The sequence below is a fragment of the Enhydra lutris genome, unplaced genomic scaffold (assembly GCF_002288905.1).
Source record: "Enhydra lutris kenyoni isolate GAN:26980312 unplaced genomic scaffold, ASM228890v2 scaffoldscaffold66, whole genome shotgun sequence".
NCBI lineage: Eukaryota > Metazoa > Chordata > Mammalia > Carnivora > Mustelidae > Enhydra > Enhydra lutris.
In genome coordinates this window covers 14,457,729-14,475,019 of record NW_019154150.1, presented here as the reverse complement: position 1 = coordinate 14,475,019, position 17,291 = coordinate 14,457,729, and the positions used below count along the sequence as shown (strand labels likewise).

Below are 17,291 nucleotides of genomic sequence, written 5' to 3'. Positions count from 1 at the left end.
CATTGTTTCCAAAGTGGCTGTACCAGTTGGCATTACCACCAACAGTGTACGAGGGGTGCCGTTTCCCCACATCCTCTCCAACACTTGTTGTTTAGAGAGCCCAGATATGGACCCACAACTCTATGGTCAAATAATCTTCAACAAAGCAGAAATACGTATACAGTGGAAAAAAGACAGTCTCTTCAATAAATGGTGCTGGGAAAATTGGACAGCTATGTATAGAAGAATGAAACTTGCCCATTCTCTTACACCACACACAAAGATAAGCTCGAAATGGTTAAAAGACCTCAACATGAGGCAGGAATCTATCAAAATCCTAGAGGAGAACATAAGCAGTAACATTTTCAACATCCGCTACAGCAACTTTTTTCAAGATATGTCTCCAAAGGCAAAGGAAACAAAAGCAAAAATGAACTTTAGGGACTTCATCAAGATCGAAAGCTTCTGCACAGCAAAGGAAACAGTCAACAAAACAAATAGGCAACCCACAGAATGGGAGAAGATATTCACAAATGACACTACAGACAAAGGGCTGATATCCAAGATCTATAAAGAACTCTTCAAACTCAACACCCAAAAAACAGATAATCATGTCACAAAATGGGCAGAAGACATGAACAAACACTTCTCCAAAGAAGACATACAAATGGCTAACAGACACATGAAAAAATATTCATTATCATTAGCCATCAGGGAGATTGCAAATCAAAACCACATTCAGATACCACCTTACACCAGTTAGAATGGCCACAATTAAGAAGTCATTATGTTTTACATTAGATCCTCTGACCTTATTGCTCCTATCACAGAAAGTTGAACCATCTTATCTACCTCTCTTTATTCTCCCCACCCTCAGCATCTGGCAACTACTTTTTTACTCTGTTTCTATGAGTTTGACTTTTCTTTCCTTCTTCTTCTTCTTCTTCTTCTTCTTCTTCTTCTTCTTTTTTTTTTTTAGATTCCACACAGAAATGCTACCATGTAGTATTTGACTTCTTGGCTTGCTTGACTTAGCACAGTGCCCTTAAAATCCATCCATGTTGTCTCAAATGGCAGGATTTCCTTTGACATGCTGCATAATACTCCATTGTATTTGTATACCACATCATCTTTATCTATTCATCACTTGATGAACCAAATGGAGAAAATATTTTTCCTCCATTTGTTTTTTGATTTTACTTATGGTATCTCTTCCTTAGAAAAAGCTTTTCTTAGAACTTTTATTCCCTCCTTCCTTCTTCCTCTCTCCCCTCCCCTCTCTTCCCTTTCCTTTCCTCCCTCCTTCCCTCCCTCCCTTTCTCCCTCCCTTTCTCCCTCCCTTTCTCCCTCCCTTCCTTATATAACCCAGCAATATAAATGCCAAACACATCAAACAGTAGAATTAAGAAAAAGACCTTGGGAAAAGTAAGGACCAAGGAATTGCTTCAGAGAACTAGGTAAAGTCTTAGGGCAGTTTCAACAGCAATATGTGTCTAGTCAGCTAATATTTATCAGGCACTTACTTCATGTCAGGAACTGTACTCAGAAGTAGAAAGATGGGGTGAGCAAAATCAGATATGGTTCTTGCCCTGTGGTATTTTTAAATTTCCTGGGATGCAAACTATCAGATAATCAAAAATACATTATAAAAGTGATAAAAAATACATTATAAAATGTATGAAAATTGTAACATCTCACTGACCAGGAGAGAAGAGAAGAGCCATGCAGGCAGAGAGGCAATACCTTGTTGCTGGGGAAGGTGAGAGGGGCTGGAACAGTGTAACCAGAGGAAAAGAAAGCAAACCAAAACTGGAGATGCTGTTGGGGGCCAGACCCTATAGGCCTTGCAGGTCATGATAGGGACTTTATTTATTTATTTATTTTATTTTTAAAAAAATATTTTATTTATTTATTTGACAGAGAGAGAGATCACAAGTAGGCAGAGAGGCAGGCAGAGAGAGAGAGAGAGGAGGAAGCAGGCTCCCTGCCGAGCAGAGAGCCTGATGCGGGACTTGATCCCAGGACCCTGAGATCATGACCCGAGCTGAAGGCAGAGGCTTAACCCACTGAGCCACCCAGGCGCCCCCATGATAGGGACTTTTAAGAACTCCCATGTTGGGGTGCCTGGGTGGCTCAGTGGGTTAAAGTCTCTGCCTTTGGCTCAGGTCATGATCCCAGGGTCCTGGGATTGAGCCCTGCATTGGGCTCTCTGCTCCGCAGGGAGCCTGCCTCTCTGCCTACTTGTGATCTCTGTCAAATAAATAAATAAAATCTAAAAAAAAAAAGTACTCCCATGTTAAGGATAGTGGGATTCCACTGAAGGATTTTAAGAACAGGAGGAACCTGATGGACAAGATCCACATAGATGTAGGGTGTGTAAGGATTAAAATGACAGAGTAGAAGGACATACACCAGCTAGGAGGCTATTGTAGTTGTGTGGAAGAAGGTAATATGGAAGCTTGCACTTGATTGGGAGCAGAAAAGTGTAAGGGTTTGGGAAACATTTAATGATTGATGTGCTGTGGGAAGTAAGAGAAAAGGAGGTGATAAGGATGACTCTTAGGCTTCTGGTTTGTATTAATAAGGTAGAGAGTGATGTCTTACAAAGGGACATTATATTCTGAAAGATCACAGGTTTGTTGGGATAATCATGTTTACCTGGGATATGTAGATTTTGAAATGCCTTTGAGACAAAGAAAAGCAGAAGTCAAATCAGCAGTGGAATATAGAGACCAGGTTTGGGCTGTAGCTCTGGAATTGGAATATACACGGGTGTATATTGTGGAATTCAAATCATTGATGGAGATGAGATCACCTGGGTCAAATGGTAGTAGGAAAAGAGCAGTAGATCTAGAACTGAGTCTTGATAAACTTGAGCATTTAGAAGCATGAATCAACAAAAGACATAGAGAAGGACCAACTAAAGAAACTGGAGAAGAACACTAGGAAGGTATGGTGTTATGATATATAGAGGAGTAGGAGGGGTGACAACAGTGTTGAACACTGCTGACACATGCCCACTTGATTTGATGTCAGTGACCTTCAAGTGAGTGATGACCGTGAGTGAGACTGGGGTGGGTTGAGGAACATGTAGGAGGAACTGTGGAGGTGCTAGGTATAGATTTCTGTTTTAAGAGGTTTGGCGAGAAGGGACTGAGAGAAGCAATGAGGAAGTTGTTAGAAGAATTATGAAAATTATGTTAAGTGGCCGAAAGTAAATATATAAAAGGGAAAATGAGTAATTGGCAGTTTTAAGGTTCTGAGAAGGTAGGGGAGAATGAGAGCTAAAGCAAAGAACAAAGGAGAGATAGGTCCTCTGTTGTGATGGGAGGAAAGGTGGCTAGGATTTGATTCACAGGAGGTGTGCATGTTGAGACTTAGGAAGGACAGTTCCTTCATGATGCTTCCTATTTTCTCTGTACAATAGGCAGAATCACTCAGTGAGAGTCTCATTGTAGGGTGGACCCTTAGGGGTTTGAAGAGAAGAACAATTTGAAAATAGACTGACATACATTGACCAATGAGATATTCAGATTGCTGCTACTGCTCTGGGCTGTTCAGTAGTGGTGTCACACATTTATGGTGGAGTTGAGCTTCAGCAGCCTTCTTTGCAGGCATCCAGAAAGCTGATCTTTGGACTTATCCAGAGTACGTTTGGCTAGATGGGCCCAAAGAAAAGATAGGGGACAAGAGGGTATCGAAATGATAGATAATGGGATATAATCAAAGCAGGAAGTAAGTGAAGAAGAGAGAAGTCTTGGTGGATTGGGAGAAAACGTCATGGATTCAATTAGGAGAAGTTTCCTAAAATTGAGGATTGGTCACAGTAGAAGAGTGTGCAAGTAGGATCAAGAGCAGATTATGGTTAGAGGGTGTGTTTGAAATACTCATCTTGGAGGAGACAACGTATTCTTTCACTTCAGAAAAGCTGTTGGGTAGATGGCTAAGGCTGGGCAGGGAGATGTCAGGCAACCCCTTTTGGGGAGCAGAAAAGGAAGATTAGTTTCCCCCCTCCTTGGTATTTTCAGGTCCCTCTCCTTGGGTTGGGCTGAGGGAACAGTGCCAACTAATCAAGAGATTCTTAAAGTTGCTGCTCTTGTCTCAGAAGCTTCCGGCCATAACAACAGTGTGTGGTGGCATGTGTTTTGGAAGCTCCAGGCTGGCTGGCTGAGCAGGCTGTCCCCATGCACTGTATCACATCTCCTGAAACTCTTAAAGTCCATTTATCATGAAGTCTCAGGGTCTCATTTCTGTGGTTTACTTGTCATCAGGAAGTTTTGTCCTGTGAATTCTTTAAGTAGTAGTGATACACTGCTGGTGATTCATGAGTGTTTTCCCTGATTTTAATGAATGTCATGTGCTTGTTAGAGTGTGGCCAGCACTGTCATCAGTGACTTGAGCAGAAGATACTAACTGGCTGATGGAAACAGACTTTTGATTCAGTGTTGCCCGCGTGTGTTCACGTAGAGCTCCAAGTAATAGTGAGCAAAAATAGCAAAAAGCCTGACCAGATCTACGAAGAGAGCTACATGAATGCTAAGCGTTACGATTTCAGTATTCTTTATATCTACATGTGTTATGTACAAACCCCCCTCTTTCCAGTTGACAATAGGAGTTGGTTGGAAGTTCTCTCTGGGAAGTAAAAATTGGGTGATATGAGTGAGAGCAAGGGAACTGAGAAAAGGAATGATGAGGGATGATGGCATGGGGAATATAAAGGGACTTTCATGCAACAAAATCAGTGAACTCACTGCCCATTCAAGAAACAAGAGGAGTGGGTATTTGGGAATGTGCCTGGTGGGTTCAGCAAAGGGGATGAAACATGAGCCTAAAAGTTTTCAATCTTACCTTCAGTGTCTGGAGTAATGGCCCGGTATGTTCCTTGGGTCTGGGCTGGGCACACTTGGTCAGAGATTGATGTACTAAATGCCAGTAGGTTGAAGAAGTCCTGTGTTTGTTAAAGGACAGAGATCATAAAACTAGGGGAAAAGGGACATGTGAAATGCAGATGTTTTGATATAGTATCTGCTATCCGTATCATCCAATGTTGAAATGAAACTCTTTCTTTGGATTTATGTACACAATTAGTGAAGGAGCTGGAATTCATGGGACTTGCCTGAGGTTCCAAGCAAATTTAGTACTGATGACCAACAGAAGTGCAGACAACTTGTGGTTCCACTTTGAATCTTTGAAACTCCAAGAGCGCTCTTCTGCCCAGACGCCTTTTTCTGCCTTTCATCTGTCATCTGAAAAATGCGGTTTCTTTTCCCGGGCCAAGGCTAAATGAAATCAGGGCATTATTTTGTAATATGTTGGCAGATACATTCTAAGTTGCCTTATTTTCTTACTGCATAAACGTTTAGATTTTTCTAAGGCAAAAATAGACTGTGCCTGACAAATAGCTACAAATCCAAATGTCAGCATGATTGGGACTGTGCCCCCTGGAAACACTTGCCTTGGCAGCATTTTCAGACAGATGCTATCAACTGTTCTATCACGAGAGGTAATCTTTTGCACTTTCCTGTATGTAGACTGGTGATGTACATCGAGAGAGACAGCAGAAAGACCACTCCAGGCAAGGAGCAGGAAAGCAGCAATGAATACCTGTCCAGATGCCTGGACCTTCTCATCCATCACATCGTGCAGGAACTGCCACGTATCCTAGGTAAATCGGGGGCTCCTCCGCCGGCCCCATGCTGATTGCCTTTCTGCGCATGGGCTTTTCGGTTGTGCCTCTTTTTTAGTCTTGCCTCTCGCTTATCACAGGCGAGTACAGTGACACCTTTTCTTGGTTGTGTCATTTCAAGATTTCAATTCAAGATTTGCTTTATCTGTTTTATAGTTATTTTGAATCAGTGATGTGACTGAGGCAATGAGCAGGCTAAAGGTCGCACTGAGGTGTTCTCTGTGGTGAACGGGCAATTTTGGAAAATCAACAAAAGGAAAGCCTCTTAAGAGCTTAAAATTGAACTTAGGCTTTCTCGAGATTTCTCTCTGCCTAATTCTGAAGAAAAAAAATTTTCCTTCAGGTTACAGCCACACATTTATTTACTGTCAAAAGAATTTTAAAATGCATAGACATTAATGTATAGATATTAAAGAATTTTAATTTTGAAGTTCAAAGTTTAGAAACTTCTGGAGTTTGAAGAAATTTAAATAAACATATCACATAAAAATTTGCAAAAGATGTCTATCCCAGTTAATCTCTTATTCATTGTTATTTGAAGAAACTAAAATAATCTAAGGAATGCATACATTTTATTTAAATCCCATTCCATGCTTTTCCAGCAGATGTAGCTATAAACCAGAAATGTTTATATGTGAAATTTGATCCAGTCTCTTATGGTAAAATATACTTAGACTCAGAAGTGTTGCGTATTAAATCAGAATAATGAAAATATCTTCATGGCTGATTGATAGTATCCTTTTGGTCCTTACTTATACTTTGAGAGGTTTTTTTTTTTTTTTTTTTTTGCCTGTTAATGACTGAAAATAGAACATTTCAAATTTTTGGGGGGGGGATTGTAACCTTTTATAAGATTTCAACCTGAAGACTACAGTCTGGTCAATTGGTAGTTGAGTTTCTTAGTGCCAAACTCATCCCGTTTTAGGATGTGATGCTAAGATTCAGATGTCCATAATACAAGTTTTATTTATGATTGGACTTATCATCCAATGGAAAGTTTTAGGAATTGATCCTTTTCCTTCCATCCTATTCTGTTATTTAAAAATTGCAGTCTGTAATCTGTTCACTTACATATTTTTTAAGTAGGCTGGGCATGGAACCCAACATGGGGCTTGAACTCATGACTCTTGAGATCAAGACCTGAGCTGAGATCGAGAGTTGGGTGCTTAAATGACTGAACCACCCAGGAGCCCCCATTTTTAATTTTTAATTTTTAAATTTATTTTATTATTTATTTATTTATTTATTTTTCCAGTGTTCCAAGATTCATTTTTAATTTTTTAAATAAATTTTTTCTGTTTACAGAAGTGAAAAGTGCTTATGGTTAAAATTTGGAAAAGACCAAAAAAACAAAGAGTAATCATCATGTCGAAAACCACTACTATAAACTCTGTTTAAAATTGCTAGATGAAAGATCAAACTTATATCCATTCTGTCTCCAGAGGCCACAGCTTTCTATTATAATCTCAATATTTGTGAATAAAATAACACAGCTCCTACCCACTTCTTTTATTTGGAAAGTAATTATCGCAGCAGCCCCATGAGTGTTCTAGCAGTGACTGGTGGTCCTGAAGTATTTGTGGTCTGTAACCTTCATGTGTGCTCTGGGATGTGCTTTGCAGGTGACATTCTTAATGCCTTGGCTAATGTTTCTGGGCGCAAACACCCGTCAACAGTGCAAGCGAAGCAGCTGAAGCTGTATCTACCCCTGATGCCTATCGTGCTTCACCTCGTAACTTCTCAGGTACTATCTTATTAGCAAAAAAAATAATGTAAAAGTGACTCCCTTTTTGGTTAAACTGAGTTTTAGAGACAGCAACTCAGACAAAACATTTTTATTTTGTTTTCATACACATGGCTTTCAGGATTTAATCTGTGGAAACTCTCATCACACAGGTATTTCGACCTCAAGTTGTAACAGAAGAATTCCTTTTCAGTTATGGAACTATTCTTGTGAGTAACACTGAATTTTTAACGTTCCTAATAAAAATGTGGTTGTCTCTACTGTCTGTGGAATTTGGTGTCAGAATGAAGTAATTTTAAAATCCTTGTGGTATTTATTTGACTCTAGGGATGTGACCTTTTTATATTTTTATCTGTTGACTGTAATAAAATTTGACATTTGGAGAAAAATACATTCTCTCCTGATAATGTATTTTGTTCAGATACCGCCCAAGTAGGGTAAAATAAGTCCATAGAAAACACTTCATAGATTTTGGTATTAAACGTTGTGAAAAAATTTAAAATAGTCAACCTGGAGAGAATAGAATGCTGGGAATATATTATCATCATTATTTACTTTGGCTTATGTTGTCCAGTTACATGCAGTGTCTCTTTTTATGATGGCATTTCTCTAAGTTAAGCTCAATTTAACTTTTTCTTTAATGTTGATGAGATGGGTAACAATGAAAAGCAAATCATTGTCCTACTTTTCACTTCATTTTTGTTCACAAAAAATAGTCTTTTTGTTCAGGTTGTGGCTCATGAATCATATTATCTTTTTTTCTAGCCTGGAATAGTTATATATTGTTGATAAAATGGGGACCTACACAAAGGGGAAGCTGAGGTATTTGTCACATGCCATCTCCAGTCCTACTTTGATATTAATAACAAACACTCAATTGAGATTTTCAAAATGCCATAGAGGTTTCTAGTTAAAATGAGGTAAACATCTCTATATTATCCCAAGTTTGGAATACAAAAAAATGACTGTCCTCCGCAAGTGGGAGTGTAGTTTTCTAGAAAGTTCATCATAGAGTAAAATAATGAAGTTTTGAAGTTGCGTAGAGATCACTGATTTTTTTAAGAAGTGTGTTCAAGCAATGTAGTTAGGGTCCTTTTGTACCTAACTTCAAATCTTTATTATCTTAAGTGCCTTGAATCTTAAATTTTGCAAAGTATGTAATTTTGTTGTTGTACATTCATGGATTTGCAAATTATTAGAATTTGCATTTGCTACCTTCTTTAATTTGCCTTTTAATCTGTTTTTAAGTATTATATAGTATCATTTTGGCATGCGGTAATTCCTTTATCCTTTTGCACTGAGCTATCGTTGCCTGGAAATGGTAGTTTTGCCCTTGTAGCCATCTTGGAATCATTTGACATGATGTTTATTTGGGAGGCCGATAGTTGTCCTTGTTTGCTCTCTTATTTTTTTCTCCTATGGAGTGCTTTTCTCTGTGTACATTAACTGACTATAGTTTAGGTTTTCAAGGAACTGGCAAGTGTCTCCAACTAAAAGTCTTTATGAACTTCAGGAATTATGTGTGTGTATTTTGGGGAGAACATATCTGCTCCATCTAATGCTATGCTCCAGACAAGGGAGGAGGCCACACCAAGGAGGGACCTCCTCATTTTCTCCCAAGGATGGGTGAACTTTGTGTGGATTAGGAGGTAGTCTGTAGGGTCCTCTTAATATAGGCCCTTTTAGGGAATGGAAAATTCTTGGTTGAAAGGTAGTTAGGATAGTGGAAAAATCTTTAGCAGTCCCCCCCCCACCACCAGATAATGTCACTCAGGTAGAGGGAGTTTAGGCAAGTAAAATGGAAAAGATCTTTTGGCTTTCTCCATGATGTTTTCCTAGTTTGGATCATGACCAGTCCCAGAATTTTTTCATCATTTTCCTCATCTCATATGTTATTTGGCCTTAGCTGTGTGTTCATTCTTCTTTTACTCAGTGTGGATGGCTTTGATGAAAAGCTAGTAAAGGGGAAGAGGCATTGACTAAAATGAAGGACCTAGATTTACTTATCTACAGAGTTCTTATGCATTTATTATGAACTATTGAGAGTTGGTTGTTACTTCTGCGAACTGACTCATAATCTATCCAGAGGGTGCCAAAGGTATTATCAAAGTCACTGTGCCCTACTGATGTCACCAGGCGAAGTCAACTCAACCAACATCCTCCAGCTTCACAGAAATTCACAGCGCAGATTAGCATATTAAAGCCTCTTGAGTTTTGTGCTTTGAAATAATTCTTTTAAATTTTGTTTTGGTAGAGGTTTCCTCTTTTTTGGGAAGATGTTTTGTTTGTTGGTTTTGTGTGCATGTGCACGTGCGTGTGTGTCCGTGTCCGTGTCCGTGTGTGTGTGTGTGTGTGGAGAGAAGGGGGCTGCACAGCTGTATGTAGCAGTCCTGTAGAAACTGTCCAGAGTGCGGGGCACTTTCTGTCCTGGTGGCCTGAGGGGGTCAATCTGGTGTGTGTATTTAGTACTGTGCTCTGAAAGCCTTATTGTTCCATCTGGAGTTAAATATTATTTTTAGTATTTTTTTCGAAATATATCTGGTAGAATAGCTTAGTTTGCCTTCATTTGAGCTACTCTAGCCTGGTTCATCTTCAGTAGCTATATCCAATGGCAGCAAGTTGCTGTCCAGAGCTTTCTGGGCTTCCTCTAAAGCAGCTCTCCAGGAGCTGCCGGCCTGCCTTTCACAACTGTGGAGACAGCAGTCAGGCTGGTGTGGTGGCCACTCGTGAGAAGGGTCCTGAAGGAGCTGGACTGGAGGGAGCGGTGGCATTGTGCTTCCTGTTGGTCTCACTTCTCATGCTAGCACCAGGCATGGTTTGCCTATTTGACCCATAGACCTCTTTTATTTATTTATTTTTTTTTGGTGGGGGGGTAGGAAAATTCAGGACTTCTAATATATGGACATACGAGTATAGCAATTAACATTTTGTAAACATATTTTTCCCAACTAAAGTGAAGTTTTGGTCATCTTATGTTTTAAACGGGTGAGTATTTGGAAACAATTTAGCAGGGCACCTTTAAACCATTAATAAGCTTTCAAAGGGTCCAGGCAAAAGAGGACTACATAGCTGGTAATTGCTATTTTCCCTTCTGATTAACAGAAGCGGTGTGTCATCATACCCGCATTTCTCTCCAGTTTTAAAAAAAAAAGTATCTAGGGATGATGTGAGCCTCTGGGGAAGTGCTGTGGGGAGATTCTCTGGTGAATACCATAGTTCTGTGGGGCCTCCATTGAACTGGGCTGGGAAATAGGAAGCAATGACATTAAGGAAATGCGCTCGGGAACTCATGATGTGTATTAACCTAATGTTCACTGTGTTTCTTGTGTCCTTTTGAAAATGCTCTTGATTAATGAGCTGAGGAAGAGGGTTTTGCTGTGTTTTTTTTTTTTTTTTTTAAAGTCCTAGCCTCATAAAGTGCAGCAATAGCAGTGTGGTGGCTATCGTTTTCTCCTAAAAAAAGACCACACACTTCTAATTTTCAAATACAAGAAATGATAAAATTATTCTGGTAAAATTTTTATAGAAAAGTATAATTATAATCTCCTTTATTAGTAAATCTTTACTTATCCTGAGCATTGAGATAATTATTTGAAAAGAGATGTACTTCCTGCCTTCTATAGATTTTTATTTTAAGTGAATGCTGGTTTGTTGGTAGGTATGACCTCAGCTGCAGTAGATAGAGCAGAGAGAGTGCACTCTTACATTTTTAAAAATATGGTACTATGTACTTGGTCACTGCTACACAGATGTTCCTGTTATGACCCCCTGCCTTTTATGAACTGCAAGTTAATTTATATACATAGTTTGCTGCAGTAGCTCATTCCCAGCTTCTTTGAAGTACTGAATGATACTGCAGAGCACTGGCCTGCCCTTGAGGTGCTGCTTTTCCTTCTAGATGGTACCATTTTTGGGTCCCCATTCCTCCACACTGGGAGCCTGGCTGTTGGACAGGAATCTATCCTCTCTGCTCCTCTGCGAAAACTCCCAGCTTCGAAGCTTGTGCCCTCAGAAGGTGGCCTTTGTTACACCCTGTGCTGTGCTCATACAAGATTCCTGGATCATTGCCCCTCATGCCTCAGAATCTTCCAGCATTGAGCTCACTGCTAGTGTCTCCATGCTGTATCTGTCCATGTTCTTGGAAAACCAAACCTCACTTGGACCATCCTTGCAACACCTCAGCCTCTCAGCCTCTCCACCACCTCTTCCCTCAGGAGTTTGTCTTCCTTCTCTCAGCTGCCTGCGCCCATGACATTTCCAGGACCAAACTGTCTGGCCACCACCCCTGATTCTCACCTCACTTCCTCTGCTCCCCATGCCCAACAGCCCTTCGATTCCTCTGAGACTTAAATTGGTCTTAGCACTTTCCACTTACCGTACTGTCCTGCCAAGGGATAACAATGTCAATTTTCTCTTCACCCAGCTTCGAGTCCCTTGTTCAGTCCCCATTATTGCCTTACACAAACCTGTAATTCCCTTTGCTTTCTTCCTCCAGTGTCCTCCTCTGGCGGACCCTAGCTCTGGTTCTATGTAATTCTCCACCTCCTGCTTTGAGTGGCTAATATGGCTAGAAAAAAACTCAATGAAGTAACTGGTCTCACTTTATTTTTTTCTTTATTTTTTTGTAACTGGTCTCACTTTAAATTCATGACTGCTCATCTCAAGTGAGCCCTCTCTCTGCACACTGGCCTGTCTAGGTATTTTCCTAATTTACACACCTTCATGCTTACTAGAAGAAGAAATGTATCAAAAGGCATTAAAATTGGTAAATCAATGAAACATTCAGGAGGGATTTTTTAAAATTAAGCAGGAAGCATAAGGAAGAGAATAAGTTTAAAGAATCCCATAATTTCACTGTCTAGATAACCCTTCTTGACATTAGAAAAGAAAAAACATTAATACACATATATGGCTAGAAAGTTCCAACAGTGCAGAAGGGCAGAAAATGAAATGTGAAAGCCCATCTCCTAGGCTCGCATTCTGTCTTCCTAAAGGAAACCTCTGCTGGTGGTTTCTTGTGATTCTTGCTTGAAAATTTTTGTTCTCATCTGTGTTTGTGTATTATCTATATTTAAAAAAATATACATAGGAAAGATCACAGTATAAACACTGTGCTGTGCCTTCTTTCTTTACTAAGTAATTCATAGACCTTTAAATAGATTTATTTAAGTCAAAAGACATCTTTCTCTGAGTATTTTATTCAACATCATATTTAACTCGGCAAAAGTTATGTGCCCATTTTGGAATTTTGTGAAATTATTTCAATCAAATTATTATGACAGGCTTATGTTGCCTATTTAAAATTATTTATTATATTATTTCTTTTTTAGTTTTTTGGTTTTTGTAGTCACAGACTAAAAAAACAATTTAAAGTATCTCATATGTTCAGCTTTCAAAAATCTTATGTCTTTGAAATTTTGTCTTAAAGGCAATTTGTGCTTATTTATTTAAATTATAAAATATGTGCTCATTCAAGAAAATGTAGAAAATTATTGTGAGATTTGAAGGAAAAATTCACCCATAACTCCACCAGTTTCAGAAACAACCCCATTGTTAACATGTTGTTTACTTAGCGTGTTTCAATTCACATATATGTATCTGTGTGTGGAAAACTGTATGTGTAATGTGTATATATATGTATGCATACACATATATACATATATGACTTACACTGATATGTGATTGAGATTATGCTGTGTGTATATATATAATTAGATTTTTATTCTTTTTTCTATTTAACTTCTTAAAGATTTTATTAGACAGAGAGAGCACGCAGGGGGAGGAGCAGAGGGATAGAGGAAGTAAACTCCCTGCTGAACATGGGGAGCCCCATATGGGGCTTGAGCTCACAATCCTGAGATCAAGACCTGAGCTAAGATCAAAAGTCGGATACTCAACCGACTTAGCAACCCAGGTGACCCTGGAATGTCTTAGTTCTTTTTTTTTTTTAAATCATTTTATTTTATTATTTTTTTTAAAAGATTTTATTTATTTATTTGACAGAGATTACAAGCAGGCAGAGAGGCAGGGAGAGGGGGGGCGGAGCAGGCTCCCTGCTGAGCAGAGAGCCCGATGTGGGGCTGAATCCCAGGACCCTGAGGTCATGACCTGAGCCGAAGGCAGAGGCTTTAACCCACTGAGCCACCCAGGCACCCCAGGAATGTCTTAGTTCTTAACTCAAATACGGGTTTAAGGATTTTCTTTCCTTTTATAGTGCAAAAACCTGTACATACGTTCTTTTATATATGCTATATATGCTTGTTTATATTACCAAGTATTTTAAGAGGAACCATTGGACTCATTTTCCCTCCAGACTAATTGCTTAATTTTTTTTTTAATACCATGGTAATCTTATACTTTATTTGGTATTTGTTATATACAAAATGTTATATATGTATTCTTTTGTGTGCCAAGGTCCAGAACTCCGTTGTGGTGCTTCCACACGTCATCATCATGGCCATGTTGGTTATTATTACTGTTGCATTCAGATCTTGTGTTCACAGAGTACCTCTTCTCTGTGGGGCCTTTAGCTGGGGACTGGGAAGGAAATTCACACAGGGAGATCATAGGCTTGCCTCTAGAACAGTGTTGGGGGTCATCGTGCATGGAGGCACAGGGCTTCGGTTGGGGTTGGGGTAGCACATATATAAGAGGGACTAAGAACAGTGGTGAACTTTGAAGGCCATGCTTGAACTGCTGTCTCTCGGTGCTAAGTGCAGTCAAGGGTAGACAAGGCTTGACCTTCCTGCAAGAGGTTTGTTTCACCCAGTTACGTGCATCTGTACTAACTTCCAAGGTAGGGATTAAGTGTAGCATATTGGAAATGGTTATGTATTAATTGGATTATCCTCACTTTTATAGGTTGACCTTTCTGTGCTTTTATTGCTATGGCATTTATTCCAACATTAAATCTCATGGGTGGTGATCTGTGTTTAAAAATGACTATGGTTTACAATGTATATATTATTTCACATCATCCTATTTTAAGATGATGATTGTAGTGTTTATAAATTGCATATGGTATGTAATACCTTCCAGGAATGATTTCAGTAAGAATGATGGGTGCAGTTTTGGGGAAAATATTATCTCTATTTTCTTTCAGAGTTATTTTGATATCTTCACTTACTAATTTTTATTTTTTTACAGAGTCATATTAAATCTGTAGACTCAGGAGAAACTAACATAGATGGAGCTATAGGTGAGTAGACCATGGAACATTTTGCATCTTTGTTTGAGGTACTTCGATGTTGTGATTTTGCACATGAAAATAAACATCTGTAATAATTACCTGTATTCCTAGGACTGATGGCATCAGAAGAATTTATCAAGATCACATTGTCGGCTTTTGAAGCAATAATACAGTATCCTATTTTGTTGAAAGACTATTGCTCTACGGTCAGTTCCGGCAGCTTGTGAGAAAGATTTTTTTTGTTTGCTTGGTATTTCTGTATATAAAGAGAGTTACTTACATATGTTTGGTTCATATATGTTCCTCATATGAAATAACCGTTCAGAAAAGCTGCCCCCTGACGAGATGAACATAGAAGTGTCTTCCCTCATTGATTTCTTCGGGATTACCGGTTCTCATTATTCTGTTTCCCTTCTGGTCCACACCTTACCCCCAGATTGCTGCTCCTTGCTTCTTTCCTGGTTATTTGTTGTACCCAACTGCATAAACTCTTACGGCAGGGTTTCTCAGTCTTGGCACTGTGAGCATTTGGGGATGGACTGTTCCTTGTTGTGATGGCTGTCCTGGGCATTGTAGGATGTTTTGGAGTGTCTCTGGCCTCTACCCACTAGATTTGGGTAGCACCCACTGCTTCCCCCTTTAGTGACAAACAGAAAGGTCTTTACTAGTTGCCAGATGTCTTCTGGACTGTGAAATTGCATCCATTTTAGAACCTCTGCCTGAGGGATCCTTAGCCGAGTTGAGCGCTGGCTGACTTTAGAGGAGGGTGGAGAGGCTATGTGATTTCATTCTCACCCACAGGAAGCATCAAGAAAAGAAGCCAGGTAAGATGAGTACCCTAGTTATCATTTTCCTATTTTCTCTCTAATGGTTCAGTCAATCTGAACTCAGTAAGGCAATTCTAACTTGGGGTCTTTTAAGTGCTGGTAGTCAGTGGTGCCTGGGACTGGAATCATCTAAGGCTCATTTGCTCACATATCTGCCTCCAGCTGGGACTCTTCAGGCACTCTCTCCATCCTCTGTGTGGTCTCTCCAGCAGAGTGACTTCAGGGTGGCCTGAGTTCTTACATGGCATCTAGGGACTTGGAGGACACATGTTTCAAGAGAGTGGGGGTAATTATTTTTTGGGGGTAGAAAATTTCTACCAATTCTTGATGGTTGTTTTCTTCTCCTCTATTTCCTCTTTCTCCTCCTCCTCTTTAAAAGTGCCTTAAAACGTGTGTAGTTTAACAAATTGTTGCAAAACCAGTGCTTGAGAAATTGCCACTCTGTTGAAAAACCGTGACTATAGCCCTGAATTCCCCTCAATCAGGATTCCTTTCCTCCTGGGAGAGACTTTCATGGTAATCATTCCCATGTATTCCTTTGTAGGCCTGTGTATGCATCCCGAAACGATATAGATTGGTTTTGCCTGCCTTTATACTGTGTATCAATACTATACGTGTTCATTTGTGACCCTTCCCTTTAATGCTCAGTGTTTGTAGGATATCTGTGTTGTTAAGTATCTTTATGGTTTAGTTTTTCATTAGTGTATTGTATCCTAATTTGAAATATGAGTATATGCAGATATCACAATTTACTTATTTTTTTTTCTCGATAGGCATTAGGCTCTTCCTTGTTTTTGGCATTTACACAAAATATTGCTGTGGAGATTCTTGTTTTTGTATTTCGTACCACATAAGCATGCAGTATTCCTAGGATACATACTTTGGAGTGAAATTAGTGGTTATGGAATACTTGCAAACTCATTTTATCTAGAAAATGCCATAGTGTTTTCCAAAGAGGTGGTACTAACTTGTATTCACACCAGCAGTGCAGTACCCATCCCCACATTCTACTCAACTCCTGTTATCTCAGGCTTTTTAATGAATGAATATATAGCGATATTTTACCTTAGTTTTGAATGGTAGGATCAAGACTACTAAATGAGGCTGAGTTATTTTTCAAATGTTTATTGGCTACTTGAGAATATTCTTTTATGAAATGCTTGTCCAGGTATTTCTGTGATTTTGATTTTGACTGTTGTATCATTTGTCTATAACTTACTGAGAGAAGTGTGAATAAGTCTCCTTTAAGGCTTATGGATTTATTTCTCCTTGTGTAATTCTGTTTTTGTTTTATGTATTTTGAGGCCATGTTATTAGGTGCATGAAAATTTAAATTTTGGTGTCATTTTATGAAATTGATCTCTTTTTTTGCCAAGTGACTTTTCTTTCTAGTAATGCTTTTTGCTGTAAGGCCTATTGTGTCTCATTTAATATAACCACACATACTTTCTTTTGCTTAATATTTGTTGATATATCTTTTTCATTTTTTCCCTTCCAACAGCTCTCTATCCTTACATTTTAGGTCTGTTTCATAGTAAATACTGTATAGTATTTTTTAAAAATTTAATTTGACCAATATTTAGCTTTTCACTGGAACATGTACTCCATTTACATTTACTGTAGTTGTTAGTATATTGGGCTTCATTGTACCGTCTTCTTTCAGACTTTGTCATTCATATTCTCTCTTTTCTCATCTTTCATTTCTCTTCTTAATGACTTTTTTTTCATTTTTTCTCCGTAGGAATGTAGTATTTAGGTACTCCCTGTTCTTTTACCGCTTACCGTAAAATTTACATTATGCGTATTAACTTATTAAAAGCTGAACTTAAAAAAAGCTCTCTTTAAGTAACATATCAGACCTTTAAG

At 38.9% G+C, this 17,291-nt stretch overlaps 1 protein-coding gene across 3 annotated transcripts in view; it reads left to right on the top strand.

The window, feature by feature from the left end:
- LOC111159058 (unc-51 like kinase 4) overlaps positions 1 to 17,291 on the top strand; it is a 618,913-nt gene that overhangs the window by 190,682 nt on the left and 410,940 nt on the right. For all 3 annotated transcript variants that reach the window (XM_022521436.1, XM_022521437.1, XM_022521438.1), the window contains 5 exons: positions 5,511 to 5,644; positions 7,288 to 7,409; positions 7,562 to 7,618; positions 14,556 to 14,607; positions 14,710 to 14,804. In XM_022521436.1, coding sequence (XP_022377144.1) covers positions 5,511 to 5,644; positions 7,288 to 7,409; positions 7,562 to 7,618; positions 14,556 to 14,607; positions 14,710 to 14,804 — 460 coding nt within the window. The remainder of the gene's footprint in view (positions 1 to 5,510; positions 5,645 to 7,287; positions 7,410 to 7,561; positions 7,619 to 14,555; positions 14,608 to 14,709; positions 14,805 to 17,291) is intronic.